Here is a 19,789-nt window from a genome sequence, read left to right on the forward strand (position 1 = left end):
CGGCGCGCCCCGGCCGGTGCCTGCCGCCCCCCCCCCGCCCAGGGTGCGTGCCCTGCCTCGCCGCGCCCGGTGCCGCCCACGCTGCGGGCTGCCGCTTGGCCGGTGCCCCCGCGCCGCGACGCCCCGTGCCCGTGGTCCGGAGCCCGGAGCCGGTGCGGCGGCCGGCCGGCAGGGGGCGCCTGCGGCGGCCGGCTCGGGGCGGAGCCCACGCGCTGCCCCGCGTCCGCCGAGCCGCCGCCCTGCGCCGCCGCCGGAGCCGGTAAGGGCGGCCGGGCCGCGCCGTGCCGCGTGTGGCTGGAGGCCGGGCCGCGCCGTGTCGGGCCCGGCCCGGGAAGAAGCGGGGCCGGGGCTGCGGGATGGCTCGGACAGGGCCGGGCCGGGGTCGGGCTCAGCCGGGACTGAGGCGGGGCCGGGCCGGGCTGGGACAGGCGGGGGTCGGGACAGAACGGGGCCGGGTGGGGCTGGGGCTGGGACGGGTCGGGGTCGGGGTCGGGGTGGGTTCGAGTGGGCTGGGACTGGGGTCAGGCTGGGGGCGGGGTCCGGTTTGGGGTCGGCAGGGTTGGGGCTGCGCTGGGAGGGGCTGGGGGGGCTGCAGGGAAGAGTGGGGCCCTTGCAGCTGGTCTTGGGTCAGGGCTGATGAGGAACCGGGGGGTGGCACGGGGCGGCCTGGGTCTCCACACCATGGGGCCACGGCCTGGCGGGTGGGGACAGGGGCCACGGGGGCTCGGCAGGGCCGACGTGGCCTCTTAGCAATGGGGGAGTAGGGGGCCCCTCGTTCCAGGCCGGGCAGGGGCTGGGGGAGGCCTGGCAGCAGTGACAAGCAGGAGCGCGGCAGCCCTGGGCTGAACAAGGGATGTGGCCGGTGGCGGAGAGGCGGCGGTGACGGCGGGATGCAAGTCCCACAGCTCTGAGACGGGGATGGGTGTCGCTGGGGTGCCGCTTCCCTGGCCCTGACCCAGATGGGTGGGTGAAAAATCCAGTTTGGGGGTAGCGCCATCAGCCCTGGGGCTGGCGGGACCTGCAGGACATCGGGTCGAGGCACGGCGCTGGCTCCTTGTAGCTCGCGGGCAGGGCTGCTCCGTTATCCACAGCCGGTGAGCTGGGAGCAGGGCGGCACTGCCCTGGAAGTGCTGGAGCCCATTCTGGTGCCTTGAGACCCTTTCAGGGGTCTGGGCTGTGAGGCTGGTTTCCTGTGTCCCTCGCCCCACGTAGCTGCCTGGAGCACGCGATGCAGGCAGAGCGACTGTCCTGGGGGCCAGCTGCCCATGCAGGCACAAGGAGCCCCGTGTCGGGTCCCATCCTGCCTGCGCAGAGCGGGTCGGGGTCTCGCTGCAGCTGGGCGAGTGCCAGGCCCCATGGCGGCCCAGAGGTGTATGTCAGGGGCATTGTGCTTGGTCTGTCCCTGCACCTGCACTTTGGGACTTACCGAGGGCAGCCCCACATCACTGCTTGATGCTGCAGACTCTCAGGCAGGAAAGTACCAGCCAGGCACGGCCCCGTGTCGCTGGGGAGCTCGGGATGGCGCAGCCCTGGGTCTCAGTGAGGCTGCTGTCAAGGGGTTAAAAACAGAACCAGGATGCGTGCTCTTTGCCAGGCTCTGTGCTGGGGTGTCTGTTGATTAGAGTCTAGAGAGGGGGAGCTTGTGGACCTTTGGGGTCCCAGTTTCTTGAGCATGATGCTGTGCCAAGCTCAGCTAAGCCTGGGTTGGAGTTGGGGATCAGGAGGGTCTGTGGAGCTACGGGATCCCGTGCAGGGTGGTGCTGGGCCTCCTCCAGCTCTGCTCCCCAACCCGCTCCCCTCCCAGGAGATGTGGGCACCCGCGTCTGGCTGGGCCTGCAGATAAGCCCCAGGATGCCGAATCTGCTTCCTGCGAGCTGCTGCAGGCACCCGTGACCCTGGAGTGAGTTGTGAACTTCCTCAGGCTGCAGGCTCCTGTCCTCGCTCCCCCAGGGAGATGCCCCAGCTGAGGGGCTGCCGGGAGCAGAGGGGCTGGGGGCAGGCGATGTCCAGGTCCTAGGGCTGCATGTGGGAAAGGGGGGCAGGGAGACCTGCTCCACGGGGCCCTGTGTCCTTACACAGCCGTCCCCACAGCAAGAGCCACGATGGACGATATCTTCACGCAGTGCCGAGAGGGCAACGCGGTGGCTGTGCGCCTCTGGCTGGACAACACCGAGAACGACCTCAACCAGGGGTGAGCAGGAGGGACCCAGCCCAGGCTGGACCCACCGGGGTGCTGACCCCGGCTTAGCTGCGCCACGGGCTGAGGGTGCTGGACCAGGGCCGGGGCTCATTTCCGCTCTGCTCCATGTCCTGGGGAGGGGGTGGGATTCAGCTCCTCCCCGCCGGGAGGAAGTTACCGCATCGCTGAGGCATGAGGGCTGCACATCCTCCAGCCGCTTCCTCTGCCGCCGCTGCTCCCGGCCGCGGGATGGGATGCGTCTCAGTGAGGGGTTGGGCTGCCGGTACTGGGGAGAATCTCCTTGTCCCCGGGACGGCTCGTGTGTCTGGGTGACCACTTACCCCGTCTCCTCTCCTGGGAGCACTGTGGCTGACGTGTGGAAGCACGGCCGGGGTCTAACAGGAGGGCTGGCAACCCCCCCCGGGCCAGGAGCTGCACAGGAGCAGCCTGCGCCCTGCCCCTGCGTGCCCTGCCCCAGATCTCTCCTCCCCACAGCACATCCCCTGCTCCAGGAGCTCCCGCGGGCCCGTGTGGTCCAAAGCACTGCCCGCTCGCCTTTCAGAGGCGGCGTTGAGGCCAGGCGCAAGGTTTAGAGCAGATGTCTCCGTTGCCTGTGGGCAGGCACAGCCCCCTGCCCGCACGCCAAAGATCAGGCCGCGGCAGTGCCTTTGCTGAGCGCGTCTTCACTCATGTCTTCCAGCCCCCCCCGGGGGTCCCGGTCACACAGAGCTGTCCCAGTCCCACGAGTTGTGCCTGAGGGACTGGGGGCCGGCTGGCACTTTGCTGGGGCATTTTGGTTTTGCGTGCCCGTGCCAGGGTCCCCCCGCCTGTGGGGTGGCTGTCCTGCCTGCCTGCCCGCCCGCAGGGGCGGTGCGGGAGGGGTGGGGGCAGGTGGGGTCTGCCGGAGGGGAGCCGGGGCTGCAGCGGCCCCCTCCTGCCAGGCCCTAATCTCCTTTTAAGGCCTGGCTGGTCTCCTCCTCCCTTACTTGGCCGGGCAGCTGGAGCTGAGGGGAGATGGGGGAGGGGATATGGCTCTTGCCAGCGTCTCTGTGATTCAGCCCCGGAGAAGATGGGATCTGGCCAGGGCCTCCGGGGCCCTCGTGGGGATGGGAGAGAGCAGGAGAGCCGCTCAGCCTGTCCCCTTCACCTCCACGGCCCATGTGTGGGCGTGCAGGGCAGTACCTGCCTGGTTGTGGTGCTGTCGGCAGTGCCCTGCCCGCGCTCTGCCCTTCTCTCCCTGCCCGGGCCAGGGGAGGAGGCGGCGGGCAGGCTGCAGCCGCTCAGCAGAGCTGTCCCCGCCATCTCCGCAGGGATGACCACGGCTTCAGCCCCTTGCACTGGGCCTGCCGTGAGGGCCGCTCCAACGTGGTCGACATGCTCATCATGCGGGGAGCACGCATCAACGTCATGAACCGTGGTGACGACACCCCGCTGCACCTGGCTGCCAGCCATGGCCACCGTGACATCGTGCAGAAGGTATCTGCCTCCCGCAGCCAGCACGCTGCCCTGTCGCCACCGCCTTCCAGGCACCCACCTTGTGCCTTGCACAGCCCTGCGGCACACTGAGCGGGACCCTGCGCAGCCCTCTGCCCTGTCCACCCAGGACTCGCTCCCCACTGTCACCTGCCGGCTTCCTTGCCGTGAGCTCATGGCTTCCCCATCTGGGTGCCTCTGAGCACCTCCACCCTCCCCATGAAAGCCGTGCATCCAGCCTCAGCCCCCTCCTGACAGCAGACCTTGCCAGCACCTTGCCAGCACCAGGGCAAGGTGCTGTGGGGAAGGGGACCTGCACCTGATTTACGGGGATTGTCCTGCTGCCCCCAGCTGATCCAGTTCAAAGCAGACATCAATGCTGTGAACGAGCATGGGAACACGCCTCTGCACTATGCCTGCTTCTGGGGCCATGACCAGGTGGCAGAGGTGAGTGGAAGCACTTGGACACAGGCAGGAGTCCAGGGCGAGGGAGGTGGCCGAGGGGGGCACGGAGAGGGGGGGAGGGATGCCGGGTGTGTGTGAAGAGGCTGAGAAGAGGCGAGCAAACTCTGCAGGTGCTGGCTTTCTCCTCCCTCAGGACCTGGTGGGCAACGGGGCCTTGGTCAGCATTGCTAACAAATACGGTGAGACACCCATTGACAAAGCCAAGACACCACTGCGAGAGGTCTTGAAAGGTAGGAGGTCCTTGTCCTGACCCCACAACCTGCCTCTGGCTCCTGCTGCAGCCCCTGTGCTCAGCACCAGCAAGGTCTCTGCTTGTGCTGCCAGACTCCTTGTCCCTCTCCAGAGCGTGCTGAGAAGCTGGGCCAGAGCCTCACTAAGATCCCCTACAAGGATACCTTCTGGAAGGGCACAACCCGCACACGTCCCAGTAAGGACATCCCTTCCCTCGTGGGGATGCTGCTGCAGGGGAGAGCACAGCTCTCCTGCTCGGTAGGGCAAGCTTCCAGGGAGGGGGCGGCAGTCTGCACTGCAAATGGCTTGTTTTGGCATGGAAATCCCCTCACTGAAGGTGGCTCCTTGTGGGGGCAAGGCGTCCCGCTGGTGCTGCCTCCCTCTGCGGTCCCAGGTGGACATCAGGAGGAACGTCCATGTCTCCTCCTTTTCTTACAGGAAATGGGACTCTCAACAAACTTGCTGGAATAGACTTCAAACAGCTGAGCTTGAGCCAAAAACTCAATGAGAACCAGTCAGGAGAGGTACGTAGGCCTGTTCCCCCCAGCACAGTGTAGCTGCACCCATGCAGACCACCGCTCTCTCCCCAGCCCCTGGCTGGCTGCGGAGTGCAGAACTGGGGCACAACTGCTTGGTGGGTTTACGTGTCCAGGCACGGGGCCAGCCCATGCAGAGAGAAGGCACCTGAAAGGACTGAAAGGCCAGGGTTTGCTCTCATGCACTGTCAGTCACTCCACGATGCTGCAGACCCTGTCGGACCCTATGCAAGGTGCTGGGAGGTGCTCGGGGACCGTGTGTCTCTCTCACAGCGACTGTCTCCACCTGTCTCCCTGCAGTTGTGGAAAGGGCGCTGGCAAGGCAATGACATTGTCATCAAAATGCTGAAAATTCGGGACTGGACAACTCGGAAGAGCCGAGATTTCAACGAGGAATACCCAAAGCTGCGGTGAGTGCCAACATCCTTCCCCACAGCAGCTGTGGCTCTTGAGGGCAGGCGTTATCTCGAGAGGAGTATGAGGTGGGCAGGAGCCAAGCAGCTCTGCAGGGTTGGGTGGTAGCACTCCAGAGCGGTGCCCAGGGGACGCAGGGCAGCCCCAGGAGGACAGCACGCCGGGAGGGAGGCAAGGAGGGGACGTGGGCAGCACCCACTGTTCTCAGGGCTGTCACTTCTCTTGCAGGATCTTTTCTCACCCCAACGTGCTACCGGTGCTGGGTGCCTGCCAGTCCCCCCCAGCGCCCCACCCCATTGTCATCAGCCACTGGATGCCCTATGGCTCCCTCTACAACGTCTTACATGAGGGGACAAGTGAGTGCTGACAGGGGTGACGGAGGCAGGGCAGAGGCCAGTCTCGCCATCCTTGAAAAGTTGTTTCTCCCTGTGTTCAGGGGTGGCAGGGGGCCCCTCCAGCTGCAAGACCAGGGTGGGCCTGGGGTGAGCGTGGCAGTCTCCAGTCCACGTGTCTTCCCCACACCCGCGTGGGGCGTCTGCCAACACCTCCGCACACACACAGAGCAAGTGACCTGGCCACCCCCCCCACCCTCATGCCACCTCCCTCCCTGCAGACTTTGTGGTGGACCAGATGCAGGCAGTGAAATTTGCCTTTGACATCGCACGGGGCATGGCCTTCCTGCACACGCTGGAGCCTCTTATTCCACGCCACCACCTCAACAGCCGCAGCATCATGGTGAGTGTCAGTGTCGCGCGGCCCAGCCTGTCCCTCCCCCTGCGGACTGGGGCAGGGCAGGTCCCCTCTGACCACCCCTCTCCTCCCAGATTGATGAGGACATGACAGCACGGATCAGCATGGCCGATGTGAAGTTCTCCTTCCAGTGCCCGGGGAGGATGTACGCGCCAGCCTGGGTGGCACCAGAAGGTGAGTGCCCGGTAGCCAGGCCCCTCCTGCTGCTTGGCCCCTTCCTCGCCCCCAGCCTCATTCTGCCCCCCGTGCTGGGTTCCCTACAGCCCTGCAGAAGAAGCCAGAGGAAATTAACAGGCGCTCGGCTGACATGTGGAGCTTTGCAGTGCTGCTGTGGGAGCTGGTGACCCGTGAGGTGCCGTTCGCAGACTTGTCCAACATGGAGATAGGCATGAAGGTGAGGAGAGGGCTGGGGGCAAACACGTGGGTCCGGACCGGACCGGCCGGGGCGTGATGGGGCCAAAGCAGCCAGCAGGGAGGGAAGGGGAGGCCAGGTGGGCGGCAGGACAGCCCACCGACACTCCTCCCAGCCAAATAGGGCTGGGTCCAGATTTCTGATCCTGCCCTGCTTCCCGTGCTCCTAGGTGGCACTGGAGGGGCTGCGTCCAACCATCCCACCTGGCATATCCCCACACATCTGCAAGCTGATGAAGATCTGCATGAATGAGGACCCAGCCAAGCGCCCCAAGTTTGACATGATTGTGCCCATCCTGGAGAAGATGCAGGAGAAGTAGAGGGAGGTGCCTCCCAGCCACCTGATGCTGCCATGCTTCCCTCCCCACCACCCCCAAGTGCCTTCTTTAACCCCAGAGCCAAGGGGGGAGCAGGGAAAGCCCCCTCACCCTGAGCCAGCCACGGACACACGGTACAGACCATGCTGCCTTCTCTGAAGCTGCTCTGCAGGCTTCAGACACTCTAGCACCAAATCTATGGCAGCACCTCCATCCTCCCTGGCAGCTACAGGCAGAGACTGAGCAGGAGGCCTGGCCCGCGACACTGAACATGGCTGGGCTCCTGCTACCTGTGAGGCTGGGACAGGGCTGCGGAGCCACCCTGTCCTCCTCATCCCGAGGCCAGCTCACCCACTTAAGTCTCACATTAGGCAACGCCCAGTCCTGGTGCTCTTCCCCACTAAGGACAGTGGGGTGAAGCTTGCCTGTTGCGCCCAGCACCACCCCAGCTTCGCGCTTCACTCTTTACCGTTTCCATCCAGGCCATGTGGAAAAGCCGCCAGCATCTAAAATAAACATTTGTTATGAAAACTGGCCGCTGGTGGAGGGATGCGTACATGCACAGGGTGTTGTCCAGAGGAAAGGGGGAACGACTGACTCGGGGACTGCCCAACAGCCCTCCGAGCCCTGGGCTCTGGATCTGCGCCTGTACTAACCCTCCTCCAGCGACTGGAGCGAGGAAAGCAGGTAGGCTCACAGCACCCTCCTGAAAGCAGGGCCAGGCCATCTGCACAGGCCCTTGGGTGCTCTTCCTGAGGGACAATGGGCATGCGTGGGAGGGAAGAGAGGAGGAGGGTCAGGCATTTGTGTTCCCACTACACCTGCTTTCCTTCAGCTTCCTGGGGCAGGGCTCAGCCCTCCTGGGACTGGCAGAAGGTGCAACCAGAATCCATCAGTTGCAAGCCCTATGGCCCACCCCTCTGCGCTGGCCTTTCAAAGGCACAGGACCAACCTCTGTCGGTGCAGCAAGAAGAGAGGCCCCCACAGGCCAGCTCACATGCCGCGTTACTGGTAGGCAGGGCATTCACGCACAGGCAGGAGATGAGATGCCTTTCCACAAAAGAACTACCCAGCTGTTTAATGGCACAGAAGCGACCCTAAAAAAGTCCCCAGTGACAACCCCTCAGTCTTTATGTGAAGTAATGCGGCTTTTTCACATTGATGCCATATTCTGCAAGTGCTGGTGTCAGGTCTTCCATGGTCAGCGTGTACTTCTTATCCTGAAGGGACAAGGAGTAGCATCAGTCACAGCAAAGACAATCTAAGCTGCCAGGCATTCCTCAAAACCTTGTGGGTTTAGGGTTTCTCCCCTACAAGCTGTGGTGACCTGTACGTGCACAATTCCCGGCAGCAGCTGCAGACCAGTGTTTGGGGCATTAACCAGCTCTTAAGTACTGCATGTTTCGTTTGCTCTGTGCCCCCAGCTGCTCAACGGACAGAAACGCACTGAGCATTACTCAACACTGTGAAGGCAAATGACATCACCCTCATGAGGCCCCCGAACCACAAACAGATGATGACTGGGAAAATTCCCAGAAACTACTGCCACACGCTTGCTCCCCATTTATGTTCTTCCCCAAGCATCAGAGTTTTGGTTGCTGTCAGAGGGAGGACACAAGGCTAGATGGCCCTCAGTCTGATGAGGTGCAGCTACTCACACATTCCTGTGAAGCCATCAAAGCATATTCCACAAATTTCACTGCCCACCTCGTTTTCCCCACCGGCAGAGCCTGAGCTTACGAGTAAGGAGCACAACAGGTCTAAGCCTTTCTACAACCTGCATCCCCACGTTCAGTGGCAGCAAGTTTAGCTTGCTGCAGCCCCAGGAGGGGACGTTTCCCTTCATCCAAGTAGCCATTCCGTCCTTCTCTCACCTTGCTCTTATTGCGGGAGCTGCCTGAAGCTGTTCCCTTCATCTTGCAGTGCTGCAGCGCATCATTGGCAATGTCAGAAATAAACTTCTGTGCGGCCAAAGAGATCAAACGAATGCTACCCAGCAGAGAAAGAGAAGGGATAATTTCAGACAGGCAGCACGGAGCACCACCAGGATCAAGGAATTTCTGCCGGGGCCCGCAGCTATCAGACCCCCTATAGGGTCTTTACCGACTGCCACTTACATGCGTGGATCGGAGGCCTCGAATCCTGCTCTGTTGAGGTAATATCCCGTGACAGCATCTGGGATCTGCACAAGAGAAGAGGTGGAGGAACTCTGCTTCCCTGCTGCAGCCCGTCACCAGCGTGCAGCCTGCCCCCAGCGCGTCCCGAGTACCGTAGGCGTGTAATCCTCCAGCTGCATGAGGAAGTCCACCAGCGGCGTCGTGGAGACCACCGGCTTCACGTCCCCGTTGGCCGCGCTGGGTGGCATGTAGACCCCATTGGACATAGCCCCTTCAGGGGGAGCTGCAGCCACCGCTGCAGAGACGGGCACTGCGGGCACAGGGCGCTCAGTGGGCAGCTGGCCCCAGGTGCAGCCCCGGCCCCCACCGGCCGGGACCTCGGGCCCCCGCACCCACCGACGATGCGGACGGACAGGCTCGGCGCCCGAGCTCGGGGCGTGCTCACGGGCCGCGCGCCCCGCGGGAACCCCTCCGTGCCTGGGTCCGCTCCTCCGGGGCCCCCCGCCCGCGGCCCTCTCCCCCGCCGCCCCCGCGCTCCCGGGTCCGTCCCCCCCGCCGGGGACCTCAGGCGCCCGCGGCCTCGCTCCGCCGCCCCCCCGGCTCCGGCCGCCCCGTACCCCGGCCCGCCCCGCCCCCGCTCACCGGGCCCCCTCCCGCCAGCCGCGCCGCCCTCGGCTCCCCGCGCCGCGCCGCCCACCGCGCCCGGGGGCGCCCCGGGAACGCCGCTGCCGCCCGCGGCCGGGCTGGGCTTGTTGTCGGCGGCGGGCGCGGGCGCGGGGGCGGGCGGCGCCGGGGCGGCCGGGGCCGCGGGCGCGGGGGTCGGCCTCGGCGCTGCCGCTCATCGCCCGCCGCCGCGCGACACCGCGCCCCGCCTCCCCCGCGCCTGCGCACGGCACGGCGCCCCGCCCCATTGGCCCCGCGCGCCCCCCGGCGGCGCCGCGCGGCACAGACGGAGACGTGAGGGGTGGGGCCGCGCGGCTTTATTGGCGCGAGCGCGTCACGGCGCGAGCAGCGCCCGCAGGAGGCGCGGGAAGTTGGGGGTGCCCCAGCCGGTGACCGGGTCCCAGGCGGGGCCGGCGCAGAAGCCCCGTCCCTGCACGGTGCTGTCCAGGCAGGAGAGGTGGCAGCCCTGCGTGACCTGCGGGGACAGGCCTCAGCGCGGGGAAGAGGCGCCCCCCGCCCGCAGCCCCTGCAGGGCACAGGGACCCCCCCAACGCCCGGCGGGGGCACGGGAACTTCCCCACGCGCACACACCCCCGGGAACGCGCCCCGTCGGAGGGCGTGGGGACGCCCGGGACGCCCCCGGGGCGAAGGCCGCCCCCTCCCCGGGCGGGAACGGGTCCGGGTGCGGGCACGCGCCCCCGCGCGGCGCACGGACCCCCCACCCCCCCCCGCAGCAAAGCAAGGGGCCCCCGCCCCACGCACCCTGCGGGAAGGCCGCGGGGACCCCGCCGCACGCACCTCCCGCGGGAAGGCAGCATGGCCCCCCGCCCGCCCCCCGGCAGGACGCTGTTGGCCCGGCCCCGCCCCGAGCACGGCCGCGGGAGCAGGACGCCCCGCCAGCACCCGTCGGCGCCACCCCAGCACGGGCGCCCCGGCCCCACGGCAGCCCCGGCCCCCGGCCCAGCTCACGTCGTAGAGCGCGGCATCGTGCCCCTGCTCCTGCAGCTGGTAGAGCGCGGGGTTGAGGAAGCCCAGGGGTGCGAGCCCCTGCTGCAGGCGCCGGTCGTTGATGAGTGCCACCATGCCCCCCACCACGGGGGTGGACGCCTGCGGGAGACACCAGCGCCTCAGCGCCCCGCAGCTCAGCCACCGCGGGCCGGCACAGGGCTGCCCTTACCGATGTCCCCGACACCCAGGGCAGCGGGATGCGGTTCGTCACCACCCAGTAGTTGTCAGAGAGGGCGGACAGGTCAGGGTAGGCACGGCCACTGCTGTTGTAGTAGGAACTGGGAGGCAGCTTCGAGGCTGAGCGCAAGAAACGCCGGACTGCGGGGGCCTGGGGGGGAGCACGAGGTAAGGAGCAGGAGGCCTGGCAGCCGGACCCTGCCCCTGCTCACCTCTGCCCCTCCTTTCCCTGGCCTGCAGCCCAGCCTCGGGGCTGCTTGTGCCGGCCGTCACCCCCACCGAGAGCCACGCAGCCCCCCCCCCGGCCCCGGCTGCGGCCTCTGGGTCCCAGAGACCGGGCGCCTCCTCACCTGGTAATCGGGCATGGGGAAGACATTGCTGAAGCCCCCTCCGCTAATGTAGTCTGTCACCTCTGCGGTCACCAGGAAAGGGTTCTTGAAGGACGTTCCGCCCACAGTGGTGACGTACGGACTGGGGGGACAGGTGGGCACGCGATTGCCTGGGGCCTCAGCGGCACCCCACGCGCCAGCCCCTTCCTGAGGAGCTGCACAGGTGCCCCCCAGCTCTGAGGTCTGCAGCATCCCTAGGCACGCTGGTGGGGCTGACCCCCAGGAGTCCCCCAAATGGGCTCGAAACCAGCTCGAGGCAACAGCCGCCCAGGGGCTGGGGCTCAAAGTGCCAGCAGCAGCTTTCAGCTGGCCTCGGCTGCAGGCAAGCTGCAGCAGCCAGCTCTGCGCAGAGCCTCGCATCTCCACAGGAACCCAGGTTCCCCTCCCCACATCTACCTTGAGGCTGGAAAGCTGGGCCGGAAAGTGTGGTTCCCACCGGGCACCCTTCTGCACCCAGCACCATCGTCACCTGCCGACAGAGATGGACGGGGTAATCCGGCAGCATCCGAGCTGCCCCTCGTCCACCAAAGGCTCCCAGGAGCAACCTGAGGGAAGGGCTCTCTCCACCTTCCAGGATGGGATTCCCAGGCAGGGAATCTGGGCCGCCCAGAGACAGAGCATCCCTGTTTGCTGTTCAGCGCGGAGGTTCCCCACCATGCTGGGGGAACCTCAGACACACCCACACTGTACCAGCAACAGCATGCACCTGAGGCAAACAGGATGGTCAAGCCCCGGGCAGCTGCCTTCATGAACTCCATGTTTACACGCTCCATGTAGGCTAGTGACAGGCTGTCCTCATCATCCCCGTAGCTCACGGAGTGCACCCAAGGCAGCGATGACATGTTGCTGAGCAGCAGCAGCCAGGCCAGGAAGGGCTCCTGGCTCTCGTGCCTCCCTGCAGAGACGGGGGGGGGGGCAGGTTCAGCTCTTCCTAGGAGACCAGGCTTGAAGGAAAGCGGGGGATAGCATGGAGGGGGGACTATGCCTCAACAGCACCACCAGCACCAGAAGCTTGGAGGTCCTCCGGCTCCTGCCCTGCCTACAGAGAGCAGATCTACAGCACAGCTCTCCCATGAGCTCCTCCTGGCAGCACAGCTGACCTCGGGGACTGTCATAGTGGACGGCACCAGGCTGCAGCTCTGCCAGCGGCTCTGGTAAAAGGTTTGCCCCTAACCCCAGAGCGGGGGGTCTGCACTCATCCATTTCTTCTCCAAGCATCTGTTGCAGGGCTGTAGCCACCCTTGGCATCCAGGCAGCCATGCAGCCCTTCGGAGACTCGGCCAAGCCTTGGCCCCTCTACCCGTAACAGGGGGTCCCAAAGCAGTTTGATGTCCTGCCCCTCATCCCTCTCCACGAGGTGAGGAGATCAGAGCCCCAGCCACCCCTTCTCACTCAGTTGCTCACGTAACTGCCTGTCTCTGCACCCTTTCCGTACCACTAACTGCACAGAGGAGGTGGAAGTTAATGCAGAGCTGTGCCTGCCTTCACCATCAGGAAGAGGGAACTGGTAGTCCTTAAGGGCACTCCATCTCCTGTCCAGCCAGTTTCTGATCTGGGACAGATGACACCTTGTCCTACAGCACCACAGCCATGTTTGTGCAGGCTGTTTTGCAACCTTGTTTTCTCAAATTACCTTACTCTCCTTTATCCACCCTACCGGTAGATTCATGGGTGAAAGATCAGCTTCAACCCCAAAGAAGGAGGAAAAAAATAAGAAGACACTCTCCACAGGAAAGCAGCAGAGTGGGGTGACTGCTTTACATGGAGCAGTCAAAGCCTGGGAGTCCCTGTTACAGGGCACTCTGCATGCTGAAAGTTCACACGGGTTCAAAAGCAACTACACAAATCAATGGAAGATGATTTCCCCACGAGCTATTAGAAACCAGCTTCAGCTCCAACTTTGGAAGCCCACAAGGTATGTGCCCATAGTAGCTGGGGAAAGCTTTCTGGGGATGTACCACAGCCAGCGTGCTGTTTGCGTGTGCCCTTCTGGGCGTTGCCCTTTGACAGATACCAGACTCGCTACAGCCATTTTTATGCAGAGAGCAAGCGTTTCCCTAAACAGCTGGCAGGTGTGTGTTGCTGCAGCAAGCGGGATGCATGGAAGCAGTCACAGGGCAAGTCTGGAGGGGGATCAGTTACCTGCATTGCTGAAGACCCACGTGGAGATGTTGGCACCCGTGCTCATGATGTATTCCACGTCCAGACTGGCCTCCAGCCCAGCCTTGCCCTTGCCCTGGTGCCCAACCACTTGGTCAACCTGAGAGCGGTGGCCAAAGCTGCTGCCAAAGAGCTGCATAAACTCAGCGAGGTCAGCCTGGTGGAAATACTGTTCCAAGAACTGGGGGGACAAGGAGTGGACAAGTTTTTTCTCGTTTTCTCTTGAAAAAACAAGGTAAGTTTTTTCTCCTGACTTAGAAAGTTGGCCCAGCACGGACCTGTGAAATGCTAGCCCACCAGGCGGTCTCACCAGCCGCCGAGGAATCCCCACAGCTGTCCTGGGACCACCAGAGCAGCAAAGTGCTGGAGAAGCACCAGTGTGTGGGATTCACGCAGCCTATGGGCCTCTGACCTGGACCGGCTCTACCAGTTACCTGGGCACAGGCCTGGCTGTTGTTTGGCAGTAGCCCTATGTCTCCTCCCGTCATGTTGTATCTCTTACGAACGATGGAAGGTGTCACACCCAGGTGGAAAGCTGCTCTCCCTCCATAGTGCTGCCTTGACTCTGCTTCCCTCTTGGCCCAGGCTCTGCTGACCACCTTTCTCTCTGCGGGGAACCGGTGCAGACCACCCACTGGTGCACAAGCAAGGAGGAAAAGAAGCAGCTGTTAGGGCCCAGAGCTCCTGGAGCACAGTGTGACAGCCCCTCGGCTCCCCCTTCACCATCCTCGCTCAGGCTTCGTGTCCGAGAGGGCTGGCCTGCAGCAGGGCTCAGGGGAGCTCATCCCCTGCAGCACCTGCCCCGAGTGCTGCACAGGAGGTGGGGAAGTACTCCCTCGGGCTTCCTCACCAGTCCTCACAGGTATTTCCAGGTTGCACAGCTCAGGCTCCCCACTGCCAGGCCACTACTGCAGCTTGGCACCCCTCTGCTCTCCTCGTGGAAGGGCCATGGGAGCCCACACAAAAGGGACTCACAGGAGGCAGCTTTTCCACCTCAGAAGCAGCTGCACGTCCACAGAGGCTGCACCTGAACCCTCCGCACTGAGCATCCAGGCCCCAGAGCACCAGTAAGAAACACTTTGGATGCTGCCTGTCCACATCACAGAATGGTTTGAGCTGGAAAAGACCTTTAAAAGTCATCTAGTCCAACCCCACCCCCCCGCCACGGGCAGGGACATCTTCAACCAGATCAGGTTGCTCAGAGCCCCGTCCAGCCTGACCTTGAACATTTCCAGGGATGGGGCATCTACAACCTAAGCACAAAGCTCCTCAGGGGGGGCCTAGGGTCACCCAGGACGATGGCTGGAGGGCCTGCCACACTGTCCTCTGGGACACCGAGATGGCCAGTCCTGGCTGCTCAATGCTTAACCTCCCACCCGCACCCCAGGCAGTGAAAGCTCTGGGCAGCCTCAGCTCCCCCCATGTAGGACGTACCAAAGTCAACGTGCTCAGCCAGCTCCTCGGGGACAGCGTAGGGGAGCGGGGAGCGCACAATGCTGCGCTGGCCCTTCACGAAGCGGTGGAACTCAGCCCCTGGCAGGAGGCGCTCGGCCGTGCTGCAACACAGGGACAGCCACCGTGCGAGGATTTGCACTGCCAAAACAGTTGTCAGTGTGCCTGTCTAACAGCAAGCCCATTCTCTGCCCTGCCTCCTGCACCCTTTCCACCCTGCTTGCTGCTGTGACGAGTCAGGGATGAGCTCCACTTCCCACCAGCACAGCTGACCTCGTAAAGCAAAGAGCACCTTCTATACCTGACCAATTCCCATCACCAAACCGGACCAGAACTCTGATGCTGCAGAGTCCCCTGCAAGTCTATCCCCAGTCCTCCAGTGGGGACTCTGTGGCCCCACAGAAGTCAAGAGGAGGTGCGGGGCTGCCCCAAGCACCTAACGGATATACATGCCTTGTTTCCAGTACTCCAGATCCAACGGCTGTGCCTCCCCCCAGCACCAGGACCAGGCACACAGGCAGCCAGCTCTTGTCTGCAGAGCCATCACAGCCCAGGCAGAAATGCACTCAGCCCTCCACCACCTGGCCTGCACTGCAGAGCCCTGGGAAGGGGAAGCCGCAGCAAGCAGGGGCAGGGTCTGGCTTCTCCTGTCTTTGTGGGAATGGCACGGCCACCACAGCGGGGCCCGGCCCCACCCAGGGCTCACCTCGCTGGCATGCGGCATTCCAGGAAATCGAGGGTGGTAACGCTCCTGCAGTTCTCAACGCCATGGCCTTGCAGCCACTTCAGCACTGACACGAGTGTGGCTGGGGACGGCTGGACAAGGTCCCGCACCTGCTCCAGGGACAGGTACTGGCCTGTGAGGCAGAGAGAGGGTCACAGAGCACCCTGCTTGCAGGGCCTGATGGGGCCTGGCAGGGCTCAGGCGCACAGTCATTACCGTATCGTGGCGAGTGGGGGTCTGAGACAGCATCGACGAGCCGGGCGAGGCGCCCCGTGCCTCGCTGCCGGAGGGCGAAGGTCAGCTGCACTTCGTGGCCGGGGTTCACGCGGCCGGTATGGGTCCAGCCGGGGGGCACGCTGCAGGCAGGCTGTGAGCGCCAGGCGGGTGCCGGCGTCCCATCCTGTCCCACCGACCCGGGCACCTACCGGAACGGCTGATCCCGCTCGAGGGCCAGGCCCGCGGCACAGCTCCAGGCGGCTGCACACAGCGCCAGCACGGCGGGGACCCCCCGACACCTGCAACAGGCGGTCAGGGGAGAGCGGGCACCGGCAGGGCCCCGGGGCCACCGGCCACGCCAGGGGAAACCCAGGGACCGCCAGGTGCCCGCCTGCCCCCCCCGAGCCCCCGTCACCCCGCGCCGGGGAGCCCCGCCTGCCCGCGCGCCCCGAGCCCCGTTACCCCCGCGCCATCCCGCCGCCTCCCGCCGCAGCGCCCCGGTCACGTGTGGGGGCGCATGATTCCCGGTCACGTGAGGATGCCGAAGCCACGGTCACGTGGTGGCCAGTCGCGGCGGCCCGGACGCCCGGCTGCCTCGGGGCCGCGGGCCGTGCCCGGGAGTACCGGGGCCGGTGCCAGCGCATCCTGCCGGCCACTCCGCCAGCGGGCCGCGCCGCCGGGCCCGGGCGCGCTCCGGCCACGGGCCCGGCCGGGAGGGCCCGCTTGCCGGAAGCCCGGAGAGTCTGCCCGGGCACGGCGCCGGCCGCCTCCCGGCGCGGTCCGCTCCGGTCCGTGCTTCCCCGCCCCGATCTTCCCCGTCCCTCTCCGGCCACCTCCCACGGTGTTGCGGAGCCGTTACCGCGGCAGCCCGGGGGGATGGCCCGGACAGGAGGTGCAGCAGCAGCTGCTGCCCTGGGCCGAGGGTCCATGTAGGGGGCCGGGGGGGGCAGGAGTACGGAGTAGGGCCGGTGGTCCCAGGCTGGGGGGGCAGGGGTCCCATATGGGACTGGGCTGAGAAGCCCAGGCTGGGGGACAGCTGGGGAGGGGCAGGGGTTCCTGCCCAGCACCCCCACTAGGGACGGGATGTTTGTCGGGGGAAGCAGGCCCTGGCAAGGGAGGGGTGCTCGGGAGCAGCAGGGCCTGCACAGAGAGGGTAGGGCTGGAGGTCCCTGTTCCATGAGGCTGGCACCTTGCTGGAACCTTGCTCTGAGGGGTGACTGGAAGGTCTGAGCTCCCCTTGGGGGCCTGATTCTCTGTGCCTACCCCAGGGCTTGGGGCAGCAAGCCATATGAGCAGGCTGCAGCCCAGGGTGCGAGTGCCCAGGCTGTCCTCTGTGTACAGAGACTGGCCATCACCAGTGAGCGCAGCAAGAGCCAGGAGGCGTGGTGTCAGTGGCAGAGCATGTCTGCATGCCCTGTGTGTCCAGGGCTGCCATTGCCTGGCCCTGTGGCGTTCACGCTGCAGCCACCTGGGGCCGTGTGCAGGGACGTGGGGAAGCTGTGGGCACTGGGTGTCTTGGTCAGTCAGGAGCATGGGGGGGACAGGGGTGCGGGGGAGGCTCGGGACTATGAGCACATGTTCTCACTTGTTGTGGGAGTGGGCTGCGAGGTGGTGATGAGCCATGTGGTAGCAGTTGCGTCCACACCGCGCCACCCAGCGACTAGTGCAGCTTGCTGTCCAGCTGGCACTGTCACAGGCAGCCACTTGGCTCTCACAGCTGCTGAGCTGCAGCTCTCACTTCCTGTGCTTGTTCTCTCAGATATTTGTTCCCACACTAGGAGCTCTCCTAATTGAGATCACAAAAGTGGTATTATGATATTTGCAGATCTTGGGGTTGTGGAAGGTTCAAGCAATTTTTGCCATTGCTGAAGGGAGCTCTGGAAATGGTGCCTCAGACACCGTGGAGCTTGTCCCCTTGCCTGCAAGCCCAAGGGCAGTACTGGAGGGGGTGTTTCGGAGGTGGCTGGCGCGGCAGAGGGTGCTGTGACCCCATCTGCCCCAGGCCAGTTTGGCTCAGCTAGCCTAGTCCTTGTCCCAGCCCTGCTCACATGCAAAGACATGCTACATACCGTGGCTCCAGCAGTTCCCAGTTGCTTTCCTGCTTCTTCCAAGCCAGGAAAGAGACGGACAATGGGAAAACCACCTACCTGGCCCAGGCTGCCGTGTCTCCCATGCCAGAGCCACACTGTGGCTATCCAGAGCAGCAGCTGCCAGGGGGAGAAAGGCCCGGAGGATCTCTCTTGCCTCAGTAGCAGCACAAGGCATCATTAAAAAAGTGGGGTGATGCTCAGATTGTTGCAGGGTCGGTGAAGGTCCTTTCCTAGAAAAGGCCGGGGCTGTAGCAGTCCTACTGTTCTCCTTCCTGCTTTTAGCCTTGCTGTGCAGGCAATGCTTTTCCAGCTACGTGCCGCTGAGAGGTGGAGATGCCACGTGCTCAGGCGGGCAGTGCCTGCTGCAGACCTTTGGCCCTGCTCCTTTTGGGTGAAGGGAGGCAGCCAGGAGACCAGTGGGCCTTAACCAGCATCTTCCCTGTTCACAGAATGCCCCTCAGCATCTCATTGATGCTAGCGCCTCAGCCCATGTTCTTCAGGCTCACCCAGGCCCCTCTCTGGCCTCCAAAGTACTTCCCCTGCCACCTTGAGGCTAGTTCTTGTGTCTTCTAGGAACCCACTTCTCCATCCCCATTTCTTGTGGGACACCAGCACTCCTCTGTGGGTGCTGCCCATAGCGTGAGTGTCTGCACGAAGCCCTAGGGCACTTCTGGCCCCTGCAATTGGAAGCACATGTAAAGTTTCCATGCATGCGGCGCTGTGTGGTTTGCAGCAGCTGGAGCTGGTTGCCTGCCCGAAGCTGTGCAGTCCCAGCCTGCGGGGCCAGGGGGGTGAGCAGGGGAGCTGCGTGTGCAGAGACCGTGCCCAGGGAACAGAGGGGAAAGGGCTGGGCATGGTGGGTGCAAGGCAGCCATTAGAGGTTGGGGGCCAGGGGATGCGGGGCCCAGTGCAGCAGAGAAGGTTTAGAGGGAACAGCCCAGCATTCCCTTGCACCCAGCCAAGCCCTGTCCCCCCAGCCTCGTTGGTGGGAAGAGCTTTCTGCTGTGCCACAGGAAGGCTACTGAACCATGCGGAGGTAGCAGCTGCCTGTCAGGCTGGGAGTCAGCTGTCCCACATGTGAGGGAGGTGCCGAAGCCTGGGTCTGCCCAGCTGGAGGTGGCCCAGGGTGCTGTCCCTTCCCAGTGAGGAAACAAAGACTCGGGACGTGCAGGGAGGCATGTGGGGCCCTGACGGGACCAGAATGAGCAGCTGCAGGGCAGAGTGTGGTCCCTGCACCGAGGCCACATCTGGATGTTCCTAGTCTGCTGCGTTGTACTCCCAGCCGTGCAGCCGTTGCTGCTTCCTCGTCCTGCACCCAGGCACGCAGTCCTTCCCGTGTCCCAACCCTCACCCTGTCCCACCACATATGGGGTGGCCCACCTTGCCACTCCCGGTTCCCTGGCGCCCCAGACCTGGCCAGCCACCCCAGTCTGCATGGCACCCACCCAGCAGCTACAGCTGCAGCCTGGAGGGACTCACCGCGGCTCAGCCTTGACGCACATTGGCTGGGGGCCTAGGGTGCTGGGCAGTGTGCGCTGCCAGAGAGCTGCAGCCCACCCAGCCGTCCAGCTGGTTACAGCTTTGGGCAGGACTTTAAGTGGGATGAGATTTGCAGGAGATTATTTCCTGGATCCGTCTGGCCAGCAAAGATTAGGTTGCCCTGAGAGAGCTAATTACTCTAACAAGCATCTGCTGCTAGTCTGACTAGCTGGCCTGCAGCAGGCAGGGGACAAGAAAGCCTGAGCACCCAGTGAAGCTGCCAAGGTATCCTGGGTGGAGCTCTGCTTGCCCCGGGGATGCTTGTGTGTTGTCCCTGCAGATGGAGGCAAGTGTGCCTCCTCCTCTGACAGTCGGGATTACCCCAGGTCAGCAATGCCAGGGGAGAACAATAACATCAAGGTCCTTCCTGCTGGCCAAAGACCCCTTAGTCTCAGCCACAGAGCAGCGAGCATGCCCAGCATGCACAGGCATCGCTGTTGCTACCGGTCAGGTAGCTGGAAGGTGTTACGTTATGTGA

At 64.3% G+C, this 19,789-nt stretch overlaps 3 protein-coding genes across 4 annotated transcripts; 1 reads left to right on the forward strand and 2 right to left on the reverse strand.

The window, feature by feature from the left end:
• The first annotated feature begins 27 nt into the window (after positions 1-27).
• On the forward strand, positions 28-7,310 carry ILK (integrin linked kinase). 2 transcript variants are annotated; one of them, XM_075742754.1, is made up of 13 exons: positions 28-259; positions 2,092-2,191; positions 3,490-3,655; positions 4,004-4,099; positions 4,251-4,347; positions 4,461-4,544; positions 4,787-4,872; positions 5,185-5,294; positions 5,527-5,654; positions 5,912-6,033; positions 6,123-6,222; positions 6,312-6,442; positions 6,630-7,310. In XM_075742754.1, exons 2-13 carry the CDS (start codon positions 2,103-2,105, stop codon positions 6,777-6,779), a joined length of 1,359 nt encoding a protein of 452 aa, XP_075598869.1. In that variant the 5' UTR covers positions 28-259; positions 2,092-2,102; the 3' UTR covers positions 6,780-7,310. The 2 variants fall into 2 exon arrangements, with proteins under 2 accessions (XP_075598869.1, XP_075598870.1); XM_075742755.1 differs by lacking the exon at positions 28-259 and adding an exon at positions 1,805-1,900.
• A 513-nt stretch (positions 7,311-7,823) lies between these two features.
• TAF10 (TATA-box binding protein associated factor 10) lies at positions 7,824-9,750 on the reverse strand. Its single transcript, XM_075742784.1, is given in 6 exon segments — positions 7,824-7,996; positions 8,651-8,765; positions 8,894-8,958; positions 9,046-9,203; positions 9,536-9,710; positions 9,712-9,750. Coding segments are annotated over 6 exon segments (627 nt in total). The 5' UTR covers positions 9,736-9,750; the 3' UTR covers positions 7,824-7,906.
• Positions 9,751-9,856: 106 nt separating this feature from the next.
• Positions 9,857-16,374, reverse strand: TPP1 (tripeptidyl peptidase 1). The gene is made up of 13 exons (XM_075742744.1): positions 16,145-16,374; positions 15,892-15,981; positions 15,683-15,822; positions 15,449-15,599; positions 14,725-14,846; positions 13,725-13,924; positions 13,273-13,471; positions 11,837-12,025; positions 11,527-11,599; positions 11,092-11,212; positions 10,734-10,892; positions 10,526-10,663; positions 9,857-10,031 (listed from the first exon to the last, which is right to left on the reverse strand). The coding sequence occupies exons 1-13, from the start codon at positions 16,324-16,326 to the stop codon at positions 9,891-9,893; spliced, it is 1,905 nt and encodes a 634-aa protein (XP_075598859.1). The 5' UTR covers positions 16,327-16,374; the 3' UTR covers positions 9,857-9,890.
• Between the last annotated feature and the right edge of the window lie 3,415 nt (positions 16,375-19,789).

The sequence above is a fragment of the Balearica regulorum genome, chromosome 1 (assembly GCF_011004875.1).
Source record: "Balearica regulorum gibbericeps isolate bBalReg1 chromosome 1, bBalReg1.pri, whole genome shotgun sequence".
NCBI lineage: Eukaryota > Metazoa > Chordata > Aves > Gruiformes > Gruidae > Balearica > Balearica regulorum.

Bases quoted from the DNA above. Each gene is read 5' to 3' on its own strand.
- ILK (XM_075742754.1), top strand. From the start codon at position 2,103: ATGGACGATATCTTCACGCAGTGCCGAGAGGGCAACGCGGTGGCTGTG. The intron at 4,348-4,460 runs GTAGGAGGTCCT...GTCCCTCTCCAG, and splicing joins ACTGCGAGAGGTCTTGAAAG to AGCGTGCTGAGAAGCTGGGC. The intron at 6,443-6,629 runs GTGAGGAGAGGG...CCGTGCTCCTAG, and splicing joins ACATGGAGATAGGCATGAAG to GTGGCACTGGAGGGGCTGCG.
- TPP1 (XM_075742744.1), bottom strand. From the start codon at position 16,326: ATGCGCTGGCACCGGCCCCGGTACTCCCGGGCACGGCCCGCGGCCCCG. The intron at 12,026-13,272 runs GTAACTGATCCC...CCGTCTCTGCAG, and splicing joins GTGGGTCTTCAGCAATGCAG to GGAGGCACGAGAGCCAGGAG. The intron at 10,664-10,733 runs GTAAGGGCAGCC...TGTCTCCCGCAG, and splicing joins CCTGGGTGTCGGGGACATCG to GCGTCCACCCCCGTGGTGGG.